The sequence below is a fragment of the Talpa europaea genome (assembly GCF_964194135.1).
Source record: "Talpa europaea genome assembly, chromosome: 8".
NCBI lineage: Eukaryota > Metazoa > Chordata > Mammalia > Eulipotyphla > Talpidae > Talpa > Talpa europaea.
In genome coordinates, this window is record NC_140075.1 from 39,685,959 (window position 1) to 39,705,601 (window position 19,643).

General features: G+C 36.6%; 1 protein-coding gene across 1 annotated transcript in view; it reads left to right on the forward strand.

Moving 5' to 3' along the window:
* Positions 1-19,334, forward strand: part of AP4E1 (adaptor related protein complex 4 subunit epsilon 1) — a gene marked incomplete at both ends in the record, with an annotated part of 54,719 nt that extends 35,385 nt beyond the window's left edge. The window contains 6 exons of the mRNA XM_084240986.1: positions 4,668-4,791; positions 9,397-9,655; positions 13,255-13,806; positions 15,641-15,831; positions 18,050-18,207; positions 19,174-19,334. Of these exons, the coding sequence (XP_084097112.1) occupies positions 4,668-4,791; positions 9,397-9,655; positions 13,255-13,806; positions 15,641-15,831; positions 18,050-18,207; positions 19,174-19,334 (1,445 nt within the window). The remainder of the gene's footprint in view (positions 1-4,667; positions 4,792-9,396; positions 9,656-13,254; positions 13,807-15,640; positions 15,832-18,049; positions 18,208-19,173) is intronic.
* Between the last annotated feature and the right edge of the window lie 309 nt (positions 19,335-19,643).

Here is a 19,643-nt window from a genome sequence, read left to right on the forward strand (position 1 = left end):
TAAGAAAGGAAAAAATAACTTCATATTTAAAAAATGTAGCCTCTTAGGGAAAGACTTCTTGGTCATGATTTTGGTAGAGGAAATCTTCGAGCTATTTGGGTGGTGAAAGGGATGTATATATATGCATAAAGGGAGACCACTGAATGTATCTATATAGGAGTTCAGAATGTGAATACTGAAAAGTCAGTGTTGAAACGTGTTTTATTCCTATTCACTAATGATTTTATTGAGAGCTTATTATTTTCCAGGCTCTGTGCTAGACATAATCAGTTTTGAGTCCAACTAAATGATTGATCTTAAAATGAGATCAAAAAGTTACAAATACTAGTCATAGACTTGATGCTATCTTTTTACAGAAGTATTTCCTCTTTTAAGGCTTTTGACACGTTACTTAGCACAGTGTACCTAATGACCTAGAACAATTTAGTTCTCTCTCAAAGAATAGTCACTTTCCCTCCTATGAACTACTTAAATATTTATGGAATGTTTTGTGGGGGAAAATTAAGTTTTAAGTTACTATTATTGTGCATATGACTATAGTTCATATAAGAACCTGTGATATGCTAGGCCTGATGTTCCTGATGTTCCACGGTAGGAGACATAGTCCATGGCCATATTTCCTTACCATACCCGTATTTCCTTACCATAGCAATATTTCCTTATTTTCACATGAGGAAATATGGGTAGGAAAGAAGAGGTAGGTTGAAGAGCCGAATTCTTGGTATCACTTGTCTTCTTTCTTAAAGTAAGTTAAATGGCTGACACAAATATAATAGCCCTGGAATTCCCCAAATTAATGCATTCCTCTGCCAAGCATATTTTTTCCCATAGAACTATCATTATAAATGATGATGGTTCTCAAATCAGGTTCTTCCTCTTTCCTCCCAAAACTATTCTTTTAAGTACTCTAGAGTACAATTGAAATTTCGTGCTCTATCTACATCATATATAGACTATCTATAGCATAGAAAAGGAAAGTAGTTATGAAACAGGATATAGTGAGTACTAAATAAATATTTGAGGAATAAGTCACAAAAATTACTATCTTGGAATTGAACTGGCTATAACATAGAAAATAAAGAATAAGGGGATATTAGGTATTTTTTTGTGTAAAAAGTTTTTAATTCTGTAATCCTTCAATTATCAGTAATTCTGAAACTGATCTTGAGATTTTCATAAATCACTTGCAGAAAGTAGTAGCTAGTCAGTGATACTTAGCTCTAGGGTAGATAAATGCCTAGTTTATAAGAATAAACTTCAGGGAAATGTTGTAAGATACTAAGAATTGGCAAAAAAAAAAAAAAAAACTGGAATGATGGGAAACAGACTTTATTACCAGTTCCCTCCCAAAGAAAAGCATTTAGGTATCAGTGTAGACTATTCTATTAAAACATCATTGGCATATCTTACAGCCGCAATGTTAGAGACAGCCAGGAACAGTTTGGGAAAACAGCAGTATGATTTCCTATCTACAGAATTACGGCTTTAAAAAAAGATGTCACATTGAAAAAATAATAACTGGGGTCAGTCAGAGTAGTTTTTAGCCAAATGATCACAATATGAAAGAACTGCAGTATGGAGTATGAGAAAGGAGTGTATATAATCATATAAAGAAGTGTGCATATTATCAGGGCCTCTAAAGTCACAAAGGTTGTGATCAGGTCAAATATTGATTTACTCACTTCTGCTGAGGATACTTTACTTTTTATCTCTCCCTGGATTACTTCAGTAACTCCTAACCCCCATGGACTCTGCCTCCAGCTAATGCTTTCTCTTCTGCATGAATTGTCCTTTGCCCTCACTATTCATCTGGTTAATAACTGCTGTGTATTTGTTAAGTTTCAATTCAGCCATCTTCTTCCTTCTCCTGACTTTTTCTGCATACCATTCTCTGCCTCTCGCTCCCCACATGTACACACACTCTAATACATCTAGTTAACTCTTAGAAATCTGACTCTTCTAGTCATTTACCACTAAAAGGACTTGGGAAATGTTCACTAAAGAATGAAAATGATGTGATTTGAACTTTATTTTCAACTTCGAGCCTTTCCAGGCCTTCCTTAGATGACAACCTTTATTCTTTTCTCTCAGGATTGTCATTTTATCTGCCTACTCTGCAGAGGCTTTCCCCTTCCACATCTATTCATTTTCTCTCTTCTCTGAAGAGAGAAATTTTGAATTCTTTCTTCTCTTTGTTTAAATTCATTATCTTACTTGCTCTTTGACTTAAATTCTTGGTCTTCCCTTGTGCATAGGAAACATTTCTTGAGATTTCTTGAGCTATTCACTCTTACTGAAAGTGTTAATGCAGAGGCTGATGACTGTCGTAGATGCTATTAAAAAGAGGCCAATATGGGATAGAAGGTTAGGCTAGATGATTGAAAAGCTTAAGATGAGATGTTCTGGCTGAAAAGAACCTTAGAGATTTTTAAAAATGGCTTCCACCTATGATTATGAATCAGAATCATAAAGTTTTCAAAGTTGATGGAGACTATTAAACATTATTCCTTTACATTCTGTATCTGAATCTCTGAAAGCTGAACTGTATGTATAAAAAAGGTCTGTGGGAGGTTTTATGAAGTCAACTTGATCCTGGTTATCAAATCAACATTTGGAAACTACTGAACTTGTCTGAGTCCTATACTTTACAAAGAAATTAGGTCTAGTTCACACTCAGAGTTAACACCTGACCTACATCAAGAACTCAGTTCTTCTAATTATTTAGCACTTTTTGGCTACTGCACATTGATTCATCTTCTGTATAACTCATTCAGCTAACAAACAAGCATATAGATAGTAATATTTGGATAAGGTCCCCTTTACTTTGGAATAGGCAATATTAAGTTTCTTTGTAATCTGGGGTAAGTTTATGGCAAACTCTGCCAGTTTCCTCATTAGTCAAATTAGGATTATAATTGCAGAAGTTAACATTTGTATTATCTAAGATAATTAGATAATTTAAGAAGATCCTTTGTGTTGTAATTTAGATAGCTCAAAAAGATAAATATGATTAGAACTAGGTTTAACTAAATAAATAGCATGTTAGAAAACAAAGACACTTTTGCTCTTTCCCATTAAAGAAATCCTGAAAAGGACAGCCCAGAATTGATAATAGTTTTCTGAATCTAGAAGAGGAAAGCAGAGAAGGAAGATTTTTTTCTTCCGGGGGTATTCCTCCCAGAAGTTACATGTAAAATATATGCATAGTTTCATTGGCCTGAACTTAGTCACATGGCAAAGGAGTCTGGAAATGCCATCTCTTCCCTGGGTGGCTGTGTACCTAAGATTCAAGGGCTCTTTTATTTAGAAAGAAGAAGAGAATGGATGTTGGCTTCTGCTCTACCATGATAACAATATAAATTTTCATGGCTCTGATTGGATTCATTTGCATTATAAAGACTCAAAGTGAACCTTGTTCTTTATTACTAAGGGAGATTTCACATTGAAGGCTCCATCAGTCCATTTGGCATTGGAATGTGTCCAAGAGCATTTTGTTAAGTGAAACTGGTCATATTTTCATTCATAGCTCATTTTGCACAAGAGCAGTGACTTTTCACTATACCTGGTTTATCAGTTGTCTTTCCTAATGAAATCCTTTCTTATCTTCTAAGGGAGGTAAAGTAAAAATGAAGGACAGCTTGTCTTTGAACAACTAGTACTGCAAAGATGCATAGTAGATTTTTTTTTCCATCTTTTTTGGTACTGCTTTACAACCAATATAAAACAGTGGTTTTGAAACACTGTATGAATCAGATCTTGTAGTTATTTTCAGTAAATCTTAACTGCATTATTATTAATGTAACTATTTTATTAGACCATCTGTAAAATCTAAAAATTGTTTCTGGATTCCATTCTTTTTTAAAATTTTTTAATTTATAGTTTACATCATTGTTCATTTTTAAACAATATTTGCTTCCCACCCCCTCCCTCAGGTGTAGTCCCCATAGAGTTTCCTTCACCAGTGCACCTCTGCATCATCACCACAGCCCCTGTGCTCCTCCCTCCTTCCCTCTGATTGGATTCCATTCTTGAATTGTAAATGGCCAGACCAGGTCTTTTGCTCACAACCAGAAAGCCAAACTCTGAACCACAAGATAAGTCTTTATGTGGAGGAGTTTGTTGTATGAGATGACCACCAAGGAAGTCAGCGAAGTTAGCACCTTAATGAAGTTAAATGGTGGGAGCGCTGTGACTGAATAAGGGAGGAAGGAATGTGAGGAGAGTGTGGCACTTTGTATTTCCACGTCCAAGGAGGTGCTGGGCAGTCTAGGCGACATGAGTCAAGTCGTTTAACTTTCCCTCCAGGGTGTTTTCTCAGTAATAAGATGTTTTCCATGCCACTGTCAACCTCAGAGGCACAGAGAATTTTTGTTAGGGATGTAACACAATCATTTTTTCCTAATTTCCAGAAATGCAGTTGGAGCAAGTCAGTGGTTAACCATAAGAAAAGAGTAGAGGGAGTACAGTCGGAATGAGTTAACAGTTAAACATAGGAGAGTAGGGAGCAGAGAATGCAAAAAGTGATTAGTATTTAATTCTACTTAGGGGAGTTTTTATTGCAAAGTGGAGGGGATCCACCTACCCAGTTGTTTTAGTAGTCGGTGGTCACTTTGAATAATCTTTGCTTTATTTTAAATGTGAACCTTTTAATTGTTTTAAAATTCTAGTTCTCAATTTTGAACCATATGGACTCTCTTTTTCTTCATCTGGCTTCACTGGACGACAGTCTCCTGCTGGCATTTCTCTTGGTTCAGATATATCTGGGAATAGTGCGGAGACAGGACTGAAAGAGTAAGTTCCTTTCTTATTAAAATTGAGCATATGGGAGTGTTTAAATGTCTTTAAGCATTCCATTTGCCTTCTTCTGCTTTGTACCATCTTGATCATTATTTGCTTTTTTTTAGGATAACTTCCAAGAAGTTATATCAGTGGTCTTTAGTTTTCAAAGGGAAAGGCACATTAGTAACAATGTGTTTTAATGTAATAGCTAAATTCTGCATGGACTATTAACTGGTTCTATTTATTGTTCTTGAGGTGTTGATACTGTACAATATGTTCTTTAAGAACTCACTTGCCTTCCAAGACGGCATAGGATATATACAAGCTTTATCCATAGTAATAATGTGTAAATTGAATTTATATATGTACATATAAAATATGGAATAGAATGTAGATACACACACATATATTTATCTAATTTTTTTTTTTTAATAGAGGCATGTTTTATTTATTTATTTGTTTGTTTGGTTGTTCTGTTTACACATGCACTGGGTACAGTCAGAAGTGCGGGAGGGTGAGAGAATTCACCAGAGCCAGAGCGGGGAGCAGAGCAGGCAGAAGGACTGAAGTACACTGCTGAGGGGAGCAGCGGGCGGCAGGAGAGGTCTGCGCGCCATGTGGGACCCTCCTCCGGTGGCCGGGGAGCAGCCGGGGATCGAACCGGTGCCGCAGAGGCCGCGGGCAGCTTCGCAACCCAGCGCTCAACCGCTGCGCCACTGGGGAGGCCCTATCTAATTTTTTAAAAGAAGCATATCAAAACTTATGCACCCAGGTGAATATTCAGATTTCTTTCTGTATTGCTTATCTTTGTGTCATTCTTCTGATAAATAGACCTTATAACTCTCTCGTTGGAACAAATAGAGACGGGCATAAAATAAGGTGACTAACTTCATCTGAGAATGCTTTGTATACTTTGTTCAGAGTGCTTTCAGAGCTTCTCCCCAGATAACTGGTGATACCTATGTGTAAATATCTCATGTGGATCCAAATCTTCATACTTTTTAGTTAGACTTTGATTTTAGAAATGTAATTAAATTGATTTTAGAAACATAAGTAAGTTGATAAAATGAGTGTAAGTTACCTCTTACTACTCAGGGCATAGTAAATGATCAATAAATGGTAAGTGCTATTACGATAATAATTGTCATTGCCATGATTGGCCTCATTATCCAAAAGCTGAGTTTACCAAATAAAATTGGTGATCAAGGTGGATAACTTTGGTCAGCATTTTGATATGACATAAAGCAAGTAAATGTGATAAAATTTTAAAGGTGACAGCTCTAAAAGATGGCATTTGAATTTTGAGTTCTCATAATGTTCATTAAGTAATTTTATGTTTGTCTTTGCATTTGTCACTCTTACAATGAGATGGTTTTAAGAAGTACTTACCAGAAGAGTGAACATGTACTGATAGATTAAGGAGTGTAAAATGATATGCTGAATAAAATGGCATAAATTCAAATTATCTTTCTTATCCTTTTTTTCCTACTCTCTTGTCCACCTTCTTTTCTTTCCCAGTCATTTAATTTTGGTACTCCTCGCAGGTTTGTGGGCATGTGATGGTGTAGTAATAGCAATGAAATGCCCTAAATAGAACAGGGAGTCAAGGGAAAAAGAGAGAGATAGGAACCCTCCAGACCCAAGGAGGAAACTTACACATTTTCTTTCACCTGTGCAATAGGTGATAGCAATTGCTTTTCTTTAGTATTGAAGTAGGATCTGGGAAATATGACAAGACCTTATAAATTCCCTATGTATATGTGTGCTACCCTCAGAGAAGTGACATTTGGAAATGCTGTTTGGGAATTATACATGCTGCATTACCATAGGATGGGACATGAGGAGGGATGAATTTTAAATTTATTTCCAAAGAGGACTACAGCTTACACATTATTTCAGACTTGGAACCTATGTGGTAATTGGCAAGATACATCAACTTTAGCGGAGAGACCATAGCTCTTCTGCAGTAACTAGCAACTGAGAATAAACCCAATTTAAACTTTCTTACTTGTGTATCCTATTACAGGGCAGCACCCTACCTCAAATGGGAATTCCTAGAGCTGAATTGAAGTATATAACTAATCTTTTGACGGTTGCTTTGCCAGAGTTTATATTTGTGTTTAAATGGTCTGATTAAAAGCAATGCAAAGTATACCATCAGTGTTGTCAAAATCAGGCAAAGATGACAATTTAAAAAATTCATTTACAGTAAGTTTCATATCATAAAGAAGCGTATTTTGTATATGAATAACTTTATGCTGCTCTTATTTATTTTGCTGCTTTTTTTAAAGACTATGTAATATGTGGCAGAGATTATTTATGTTGATAATAAGCAGGTATGCAGATGAAATAAGCTAGAAAACTCTTTAAAATTGCAGGAGTGATGTAAAATATATATATAAATAAATAGATTTAAACAACTGGAGGTTCCTTTTAGGTTCCCTTTCCCTCCCCTTTCCCCTTTAACCTGTTGATAAGGATTGGGCTCCCCAGGATGTGCATTCCACAATGGAATTTAGCATACATAGTATTGAGGAGTGCCCTTGGGATCAGCGACTATGGAAGGCAGGAGAAAGAAGCAAGTTTAGGCAGAGTGAGTAGTTAGATGCAGTATAGTGTCAATGACAACCTCTGCTGACCCCATAGGGAACTCTAAAACTAGAATGGCCTCTCAGAGTTATATTGATTTGGGCCTAAAGAGGTTCCAGGACTTTATGCTTATATTCATCAGTCACTAGATGTAGGCTCTCCTCAGAAGGAGTGTGTTCTCAGGTGAGGTGGCACTCTGCAATTGGGGCATTCCTGAAGCTGTTGCCAACAGTTGTGGCAACACGTCCTTCCTTTAAGGAGGATCTGGCAGGAGCATCCATTGCCCACCACACCTGTCTTTTTTGTTAAACTAGTATTTGAAGCATTTATTAGTAAAACTAGGGGAATTGCTATTTTTTTTTTTTTTTTTTTTTAAAGAAAGGATATGTTTTGTTAAAAGGAATGACAGAAACACTGTAATCCTGCTGTGGGTACTCATGAATCCCATGAGTTGCTGCTTTTGAGCATCTTAGAGTTCCTGGGGACATTTTAGTGGTTCCCATCAACCTTTTGGATTTGCTTGTGGAGGGACAACCAGTTTTTTTAAATTTATTTTATTTTTATATTCCCCATACAATTACAACCCCCTTATTTTGACCCCAATCCCTCCTTTCCCCGCCCCCCAGCCCCCATAGAGTGTCTCTGGTTCATAGTTGTTTGTTGATTTTGATATTTTCTTTCTTATAGTTATTCATTTTCTTGGTCCCTTATTTAAGTTTTCTAGATTCCTGCTATGAGTGAGACCATCTGGTATTTTTCTTTTTCTTTCTGGCTTATTTCGCTGAGCATGATCCCTTCCAGCTCCATCCATGTTGCTGCAAATTGCATGTGTTTATCTTTTTTGAATGCTGAGTAATATTCCATGGTGTATATGTACCATATCTTCTTGATCCAGTCATTTATTTTGGGGCATTTAGGTTGGGACAACCAGTTTCATTTTAAGAGAGCTGACAACTAAGTTTTTATTATTTTAAAACTTAAAAAAAAATTCTTCTTGTACCTGAAAGAGAAGGAGGTTTTTGTAAATGAGCTTTCAGCAGTAAATATTGAGGAGGAATAGACTAATTCCCTGGATGGATTCTTTATTTACATTCAGGTTTTCTTTCTTTACTCATTTTGAAGTTTCACCACTTGTATTTGTTTTTGGCCTACTATGACTATGGAAAATCAAATTGATAATGATTCCAACAAAATTAGAATGGAATAATAATCAATCATTTCATTTTTATAGAAGTACCTTTATAGTAGTTGAAAATGTAGCTAGTGTTCACATTAAGAAGCCCTTGTGGATTAAAGGTAAGTTTATATGTAGGAGTGAATTTGAATGATTTTTTTGTTGTTTCAACAGGGCTTTATTTTGTGAATTTATGTAGAGCGCCTTCATTGAGTGATTATAGCTAAGAAACTTAATAGTCAACACTGATCTTTAACCCTGTAGAATGAAAGATATTTTTGAAAAGTCAATGAGGGAATGGAATGAATGACAGTAGTTCTATTTTTTTCTTAATATTTATTTATTTATATAAGAACCCGGGTACAGGCCAGATGCGTGGGAGGGTGAGAGGATTCACCAGAGACACAGAGGGGAACAGAACAGGCAGACTGAAGAAATACACTGCTGAGGAGCAGCGGGCGAGACAGGAGAGGTCTGCTTCACCATGTGTGATTCTCGCCGGCTGGCCGGGATCGAACCAGCACTGCAGAGGCTGAGGATAGCTTCACAACATGGCGCTCAACTGCCTGCGCCACCAGGGAGGCCTGACAATAGTTCTATTTTTAAATAGATGCAGATGAAATTAGCAATTAAATAACCTGGAGTTTTAAAGTAAGTCTAAATTTCTCTTACTTTAAATCTTTTGGCTGGAGCATGGAAAAGGGAATATAACTAAAATAAAATCTGGCATAAAGTATATAATATAAAAACTATTTCTAAAAGATTATGGTAATGATGTTTTTTAAAAATGCCTCAAGAAAGTAACTGTTTAGAATTGATTTAAATTGACTTGTTTTCATTGTCAATCTCCTTAGGACAAATAGCTTGAAGCTGGAAGGCATAAAGAAACTGTGGGGGAAAGAGGGCTATCTTCCCAAGAAGGAAAATAAAACCGGTGATGAAATTGAAGCTCCAGCTGTTCCTCAAGAGAGTATAATAATCGAAAATGTAGATCAAGCTATAACAAAAAAGGATCAGTCTCAACTCCTTACCCAATCTAAAGAGGAGAAAGAAAAGTATCTTTTGGCATCATCATTATTTGTTGGCCTGGGATCAGAAAGTACAATTAGTTTGGTAAGTAGTAATATTCCTCTGAGAATCTATATTCCTTGTTTTGGCAAAAAAAATCCGGCTTTATAAAAGCTCTTGACTGTGGCTTCCCCAGCTCCAGAGCCACCAACGACATACTTTTTATATTCCTGAGAGAAAGTCTGACTCAGCTTGAGTCACATGTTCTCTCTAGTCCAGTCAGCTGATGCAGGAGTCCGGGTCCAAATAAAGTTACAAATAGGATCTTTGGTACTCTCATTACCATGGATGAACAAAACAGTTAGGGGGCTTAATGAAAATATTGTCAATAATGATACTTAACAATGTTGATATATCTAGGGAAAAAATACTTCTTAAAATGAAACTTTAGTTGTAAAAAGTAAGATTTTCTTTCTTTTTTTTTTTTTTTTAAGATTTATTTATTTATTTATTTATTTATACAAGCACTGGGTACAGTCAGAAGCGCGGGAGGGTGAGAGAATTCACCAGAGCCAGAGCAGGGAGCAGAGCAGGCAGAAGGACCCAAGTACACTGCTGAGGGGAGCAGCGGGCGGCAGGAGAAGGCTGCGCGCCATGCGGGACCCTCCTCTGGTGGCCGGGGAGCAGCCGGGGATTGAACTGGCGCTGCAGAGGCTGCGGGCAGCTTTGCAACCCAGTGCTCAACCACTGCGCCACCAGGAAGGCCCAAAAGTAAGATTTTCTTTAAAAAAAAAAAAAAACAAAAAAAACAACATGGCTAGACCTCTGGGCACTAGCTCTTGAAATTTATTTTTTAATTTAAAAAAAATATTTATTTATTTATTTATACAAGCACTGGGTACAGTCAGAAGCACGGGAGGGTGAGAGAATTCGCCAGAGCAGAGAGCAGAGCAGAGCAGGCAGATGAAGTACACTGCTGAGGGAGCAGCAGGCGGCAGGAGAGGTCTGTTACGCCATGTGGGACCCTCGCCGGCAGCCGGGGATTGAACCGGTGCTGCAGAGGCTGCGGGCAGCTTCATAGCCCAGCGATCAACCGCTGCGCCAGCAGGGGAGGCCCTGTAAAAAGTAAGATTTTATTTAGATGTCTAACAGTAAGAGAATTAGCCAGCCTATCATTCAGCCATTAAAAATGGTAAATGCTTGCCTTGTAAAGTAAAAAAATGATTATGTTAAACAAAACAAACAGAATATAAAGTTCTACTTACACATTGTTCACAAATGCTAAGAAGATAAAAATGTATTTGTACCAAAAGGAATTAGGCAGAAATGAAATTACAGTGCTAATTTTCAAAGCTTTTTATGCTAATAGATCGTTCTCACAGTCAAAGAATAAAAAATAGGCATGAAAACAGTTGCCTTTTTTGAGCATCTGGGAGTTCCTTGTAACTTTCTATTTGGTAGGGTAGTAAGCTTGACTCGTGCAAAATTGTGATTAGAGCTAAATTTTCTTTACCTTTATGTCATCCCAGTTTTTTCATCCTGCTTCTCAATTGTTAGAACTTTCCATTCCTGGTGACACCAGGCTGGATGGTATAACACACTACACTGTTTACCTATGTCCCTCTCTTTTCCAGACCTGTTTCTGTCAGATTTGATTCACTCTCCTAAGAAAAAGCAAATACAGCCTAAAAGTACTACTAAGTACTGTATCTTAATACTGTCTCAGTCACTCTTTGCAATTCAGCACCAAAGTGACTGATCTTAGGGCTTTAAGTTGTTCCAGCTCACTGTTGTAAGGGCACCAGTGAATGCGATGGCCCTGATGGGACAAATTCTCAGTGGTCAGAGTGTACGCAGGACAGAGTGCTCCCCAGCTGATGAAGTCCTGATTTGTGAACCTCAGTGCTGTGTTGAAGGATTTTTGTTTTAACAAAGTATGTAGCTTTTAGTTAATCTTTCTCAGGAGAGCATTTAGGGTGACAGAGTAGTATCAGACTTTTTTGTGGTGAATTTGAAGTCAGAAATGTAATTAAAGATTTTTTTCTATTTAAGTCATGCTAAATTCTTCTTGCATTTACCCCTTATACTTTTATCCCCCTCCCCCCTAGCTATCATTAAAATAGTAAAAAAAATAGCAAAATGTGTATTTTCCTGTTTTATGGAACTCTGAATTCTGTGAGAAACTGTTTATAATGCAGATGGCATCTGCAGAAAGAAGGAAAAGCAAATGACTACAAAAAATTAGCATATGTCCTTTCACCCCTCATGCCCAAACTTTCCTCTGTCACTAGAGTAAAGCAGATAGGACTAGCACCAACCAGATATGTTCCATCTGTATGATGCCTCTTTTTGGATGGCTACTTTCTCTAGCAATCTTTCCTAATGTTTTTTCTAATATTTAAAGTTCTAGTTACATAGATTAAAGCTATATTGGTGTTTCATTTTAACTAGCTTTTATTTGTTAGGTCTGTGGTCCATTTTGAGTTAGTTTTTAAATATAGTTCATAAGGGTCAAATATTTTTTCTCCCCATCTTTATCTTTAATTTCACCCTCATTTTTTAAAGATTTTTTTTGGGTTGACTTTCTTTAAATATTTTAACAAAGGTATCACTCTAGTGTTTTCTGTCATGTGTAGATTCTGATTAAGTGCAGATTAGACAGTGCAGCAGAAAAGATCATTAAATTTGGATACAAAGTAATAGAAATTATAAAACATGAAACTCAGAAAAAAGGAAAGACAAAACAAAGAAAAGCACCAGAATACTGTTGGTCTGAAGAGCAATATCTAGCCATTTAATATATTTCTAATTTGAGTCCCAGGACTCCTGGAAATGGAAGTCCTTCGCCCCTGTTTTTGTTTCTATGTCAGCAGAATGTTAGTTCTTGTTTGATGACTTCCAGATTGAGAGGTAGGAGACAAACTAACTCATCCGTTGAGCGTTGGAAGAATTGTTAGGGCTTTTGGGGATGGAGAAGGTATGAAAAGGGAACTAGAATTCTGACTAACTAGAGTCATGGAAAGGTTGGCCAGACAGTATTGAAGCCTCCAGGAGGATGGAGACATGAAGTTAGAGTAGTGGTGGTCTCTGCACCAGGTCTCTGCACCTGAAGCAGGTAGAACTTTGTGAGCAAAGGAATACTTGAGTCATCACCCTGCTTACAGGGTCTCGCAGACCATTCTTCAGGATAACTCAAGGATGGCAAATTTGTTGTTCCTGTCTTGAGCCTGTAGCAAGCATCAGTAATAGAATTCTTTACAGTTGACTCTAAGGTAAAATCAATTTTTCTTCCCTGAAGAAAATATATTTTAGATAATGGAGCCAGAATTTGGACTATCACATTTGAGGCTCTCCAGCTTCTACAAGCCAAATCTAGAAACTCAAAAAATGGCTGCATTCACTTTTTTTAATTTGTGCAGTAATGACCTCTAGTATTCTGTAATCTAACAGGTTTTAAGAATTTTTCATGATTGACTTTTTCACCTTATTTCATTTTCTGACTTTATGAGAAATAAGATTTATCTAATAAACTTATGTAGCTGTTAGAATTTTAGGGCATACAATTTTATTCATTTCTTTGTTAATCTATGTTTTATAGATGGAACCATAACAACTTAGTAAATTGCTCATTTGAAATTATACTTAAAACTTGTGACTAATAGCATGATTTCTTTTTATGTTATTGTTAAATTTTGTTTTTACAGCTAGGAAAAGCAGATACCACCCCTCACAAGTTCAAAAGGAAATCAAAAGTCAAGGAAACCAAAAGTGAAGAAACAACCAGTGTTCAGATTACAGCCTGTTCTTCCTTCAGTTCTTCGTCAGATGTGACATACGAAGAAAGTTATTATTTGGAAAATTTGCCGGACAGAGGAGACAAAGATTTAAGGAAACTTCCTCTCAATTCAGAACTTTTGGATTCTGAGTCACTCAAAGAACAACCCTTGGTTGAAGAACTCTCAAATTGTAGGCTTTCTACTCCTTCTTTATTTGCTGATAGTAACATGGAAGTTTTTCACTCTCCTGAATCCACTGCAGTTGCCAGTGAAATCTCTTTAGCTGCTTCTTTGTTGGAAGAAGCAACTGAACACATGTACTCAGATCTTACGGAGGTGTGTAATAATGAAACTATATCAGTGTCTTCTTACAAAATTTGGAAAGACGATTGTTTACTGATGGTTTGGTCACTTTCTAATAAGAGTGATTTAAAGTTGGAAAGTGCTAACTTAGAAATTTCTCCTGCAGAAAATTTCAAGGTAAGACAATGAATGATTCCTTACTTCTGCCTTAAATGAACAGTACTTGCAAAGTATTTCTGCTGTTGACTCTTTTTTTTTAATATTTATTTGCTTTCTTTGCACAGAACTGGGGTATAGGCCAGAGGTGCAGGGGGCGAGAGGATTAACCAGAGACAGAGTCAGGAGCAGAACAGGCAGATCTGAAGTACACTGCTGAGGGGAGCAGTGGGTGAAGCAGGAGAGGTCTGCTGTGCCACAAATGGATTAGCTCCCTGGCCGGGGATTGAATTCATGCTGTAGCAGTGATAGTACTGAGACTTAACACCTGGGCGACCGGGAGGCCCCTCTGCTGTTGACTCTTTTGATGATTTATGTTTCTTCCACATTCTTCTTTCTTCGTTAGCAAAGAAAATGAAAGGTGTTACAGTTTTTTTAATATTTGTAGTAGAGACAAGAAAGACAGTAAACAAAGATTGTATTGAGGAAGGTCATAAATATAAGCTGAGTTTCAAAAATGAAGCACAGTAGTTAAGAATGTAGGCTCTTAAGTCAGGTAACTTGACATTGAATCTTCCTTCTGCTGCTTATTAGTTTTGTTACATGATCCAGTATGTAATTGTTCTGTGGTTCAGTTTCCTCATGTTTAAAAATGAAGATATTAAATAATAGTGTGTCCCTGCTGCTGTGAGGATTAAATGAAGTTAATAGCTGTACAGTGCTTATAGCAGTACATGGCATGTGATGTTACTGTGTTGTTATTTTCATTGTGTATTTTGTGTTGTTTTCTTGCAATCTTTAAATGTTTCATTCATTCTTCATAAGCACTGAGACAGAATGCTCAATATGACATCAGAATACCAAGTAAGAACATTGAAGGATAATTGTGTATTCTCTCTACTTTTTCTCTCACTGATTTGCTATTCTTTATTGAGTGCCAATGTGTCAGTTCTACTTCCCTAGCTCTGGGTGATGGTCATTGTGACTTCTGGATGTATACTTAATTACATTGCTGTGGGTGCTTCTTTGTGGAGATACGATATTTCACAAACTGACCCAATTTCTTCTCTAAGCTAGAATGTGTTTAGTAAGATCTCACCTGGGCTGATGACCAGGGCAGAGCTTCCTCACTCTAGGTGTGCATTAGAGTCACCGTGGAGCTTAAAAAAAAAAAAAGACAAACCCAACTCATGTACTTGAACTTTACCCCAGAGTTTGAGTGACACTGGAGAATAAGAAGGGTAGACATAGGTTTTTTTTAGACTCTCCCACTTTTAAAAACCTGGTACTAGCCAGGATTGAGAGCTATAAGACTAGAGTTTATTAATCTTTTTGTTGTTAAATTAGACAGAAGTTTTTATTGTAATGCCACTTGTTACATAACTTTGACCCGTATGCTATTTATTATTTCCTAATTATGTATGCTAATGAATTTTTCTCAAGTAAAGTCAGTCATCTTCATAATGTGTTTTTTTTTTTTTTTAAAGATTTATTTATTTATTTATACGAGCACTGGGTACAGTCAGAAGCACGGGAAGGTGAGAGAATTCGCCAGAGCGAAGAGCAGAGCAGAGCAGGCAGATGAAGTACACTGCTGAGGGGAGCAGCGGGTGGCAGGAGAGGTCGTTGCGCCATGTGGGACCCTCACCCTGTGGCCAAGGATTGAACTGGCGCTGCAGAGGTTGCAGGCAGCTTTACAACCCAGCGCTCATCCGCTGTGCCACCAGGGAGGTCCCATAATGTGGTTTTTATTAACATCTCACAGAATACAGCTTTGTACCACCTCAAAAGTTGGTGTTCATGTGATAGTCTGTGTTGATCCCTTCTTCAATGCATCCATTACTTTTATTTACAGGTCACTGAGCAGCTTGGATGCCTCTTGCCTGTGACAGAAGCAGAAAGCATCAAAAACTTCCAGTATAGTGTGCAGATGGAAAAACCTTTTACAGAAGGGAACCTTTCCGGTTTTATAAATTATCAAATGATGGATACTCATTCTGTTCAGCTTGAATTTTCAGTAAATTTATCACTGTTAGATTTCATTAGGTAAATATTTTCTGAAATGTTAATTCAAGTTATTCATTCTTTAGGAAATGTTTATTAAGGCTTCATCACTGAAAAGAATCCCTGTGCTAGGTACTAGGGGATTACAATTTAAAAGTAGCCATAGTCCCTACCTTTTGGGAGTATCTAGCCCATGGAGGAAACATTGAACATCACACAAATACACATATAATTGTGAATTATGCTATGAAGAGAAAGTAAATGTTACGAGAGATTATAGTATGGGACCTGACTTAGTTGGGGTCGATTGTGGTTTTCTTGGAAAAGTTCTGAGTGAAAGAAATATTGAAAAATGTTTAAATTGAAATTGCTGTAAAGATTCTGCATTTTTAAAGCTTTTAATGTTTTTTCATTTGTATTTCATTTATATAATTATATCATAAAATCTGTTCATTAATTTTGAGATCTACAAGAAAATTACTCACCAAAGTTAATAAAATATTATTAGGCATGCATTTTTTAGCATTATGCTAGGCACTGTGCAGCATTACCAAAATAACTGAGAACAATCTCTTAACTTTTCTCTCATTTAGTTTTATGTGAATATATTGTACTGTGTTCAAGCATTTTTTAAAAGGAAGCCTGCCTGAACAATGCAGAATACCAAGAGTATCTGTAAACTTTAACTTCTGCACATCCACTGTATTATACTACTATAATTTTTGCCCACTCTTTAAAGTTTTTCAGTAAGAGCATGTCTGTCAGTCTGTCAAGGAGTATTTATGCACATGATGCCATTGTGTAAGATAAAATCCAGACTGAAAAAACTTAAATTCTGACTATGAAGATAGATCGCAAGTGAGCATTAGTAACCTGAAGAAACACAATATATATAACACAAACAGTTCTTCTGTATGTATTTTAAAAATCTTCTCTACCTTAAAATTTTTTCCTAATTATAAAACATTAGTACTTGAAAAAATTCAAATGCTATAGAAAAAATAAGTAGAATATAAAAATTCCTATAATCACACCTAAATGTTAACTCTTCAGTCTCATGAACCAGTTTTTTTTTTTTTAAGATTTATTTATTTATGCATACAAGAACTGGGGTGTAAGCCAGAAGTGTGGGAGGTGAGAGGATTCACCAGAGACAGAGTGGGGAGCAGAACAGGCAAATGTACTGAAATACACTGCTGAGGGGAGCAGTGGGCGAGGCAGGAGAGATCTGCTGTACCATGTGGGTTGCTCCTGGCCATCAGGGATAGAACTCATGCTGTAGTGGCTGGCAGTAGCTTGATAGCGCTGTCTTTAACTCTTGCACCACCAGGGAGGCCCCTCATAAACCAGTTTTAACATAAATTTGTTGAAATCTTTTCTCTTGGTCTAATTTACTTAAGGTGCTAGGTCTTTGTTTTCACACTGTTGTAAAGCAGGTCCTTGAATAATATTTTTTTCACCATCATATTTTTTTAAAGATATTTTAAAAATTTTATGCATACAGGAACTGGGATCTAGGCCAGAGGTGTGGCGGGTGGGGGTGAGAGGATTCATCAGAGACAAAGTGGGGAGAACAGGCAGATCTACTGAAATACACTGCTGAGGGGAGCAGCAGGTGAGGCAGAAGAGGTCTGCTGCACCATGGGGGTTACCTGCCTGACCAGAGATCAAACTCATGCTGCTGTGGCTGCCGATAGCTTCATATTGCTGAGACTTAACCCCTGTGCCACCAGGGAGTCCCTCACCATCATTTTGTTTTTACTTTGATGGGAAAAATCAATCCTGGCAGAAGTTGAATGACATGATGTTATTGGAGCACCTGCTTTTCTTACAGTTTGTTTAACTTAAGGTCTCAGTTTCCTAGAAACTGCTAATGACCCTATAGAAAATTTACTGTGTACAACTTAATAGAGTATTTAATGCTCAAATTCAAAGTATACGTGGAAGCAAATTTTTCTTTTATATTTGAATGATTCATGAAATTAAAACATGGTAAAATTTTACTGGAATGTCTAATACTCAGAAAAAGAGAAAATTGACTGATTTATTGAAAAGACATTTGCAATTTAATAATGTTGCCTGTTTCCAGTATTTTCAGGTTGGAGGATGATGCATTCTCTTCCTACTTTAAAACAAATTTTGTTGGACCTAGATTTTCAATGATTATGTTTTATTCTCTTGGTTCATTTTAAATGTGTTTGTTTGTTTAGAATGATTTTATTCTTTGAAAATACATCTAATTTTAAAAAATTATTTTCAGACCATTAAAAATCTCGACTGAAGACTTTGGCAAACTGTGGTTATCCTTTGCAAATGATGTGAAGCAAAATGTAAAAATGTCAGAATCTCAAGCTGCGCTGCCTTCTGCCCTAGAGACCTTACAACAGAAACTAAGATTTCATGTTGTTGACATTATAGGTTGGTAATGTTCCAAAAAAGACAATCCTTGTGTAGGATTGTCTTTCTCACAAACTGAATATAACTCATTTATAAGTATGAGATTTGTTACTGTATTCTTATTATGAGTATTTTTCAGATAACGTGTTCAGATTTTATCCAGGACATTTTTTTGGTAGTAAAATATACATAACAAAATTTATCATTTTAACCACTTTAAAATGTATAGGTCAGTGGCATTAAGTACTTAACATTATTATGCAGCCATTACCACCACCATCCTAGAGTTTTCTCATCTTCCATAATTGAAACACTATGACCACTAAACACTAACTCCCCATACCCCCTCCTTCACTAGCCCTGGCAACTAACATTCTGCTTTTTATCAGTTTGACTACTCTTAGTACCGCATATAAGTAGAATCATCAAATAATTTAATTATCCTTTTGCGATTGGCTTTTTTTCATTTAGCATAATGAAGATCATCCATGTTGTAGCTTGTGTCACAATTTCCTTCCTTTTTAACTCTGAACGTTGTTGCATTATATGAACATACCACATTTTGTTTATTCATCTATCGATGGACACTGAATTGCTTCCCTCTTTGACTATTGTGAAAAGTTCTGCTTGTGAATATGGGTGTCTAAGATTTGTGTTTGAGTCCCTGCTTTCAGTTCTTTTGGTTAGAAGTAGAATTTCTGACTAATGGTAATTCTGTACTTACATTTTGGAGAAATCGCCATATTACTTTCCACAGGAACAACACCATTTATATTCCTATCAGCAATGCGCAATGCACTTTCTCCATATCCTCACCAACACTCATCCTAATAGCTTGAATTGTTTCACGGTTGTGATTTACATTTCCTTATTCAGTGACGTTGAATATCTTTTTACGTGCCTATTGGCCTTTCGGTATTTTCATTGGAGAATTGTTTACTGAAGTCCTTTTTTAGTAAGTAATTTTTTATTTTTGCTTCATTGTAGGTAATGAAGGGCTTTTGGCCTGTCAGCTGCTCCCATCCACCCCCTGCTTGCTGCATTTCCGGGTTCATGCTGATGTCGTAGCCTTGTGGTTCAGATCCTCCTGCTCTGCTCTTCCCGACTACTTACTGTATCAGTGTCAAAAGGTGATAGAGGGATCCTAGCAGAAATTCTGCTTTTATTTTATTTTATAAAAGTAAATGGTTTACATAGATAAACTTATTTACCAAAGTGAAACAAGCTCATGGTACTTCTAATGAAAATGGGGATAACTACAAGTTGTGCTTTTAAGTGTTTTCTTTGATTCCTGGTCAAGAAGGATCCCCAAGAAATTGTATCCCTAATCTTTTACTCAGGATTGTACAGTATGTTTGGGTCCCAAAAAAGTGACCTAAGCTAATGTTATAAACTGTAATTGATTTATATATCACTTAGTGTAGAGGGACTAAAAATAATTTATTTTGTTATAAATA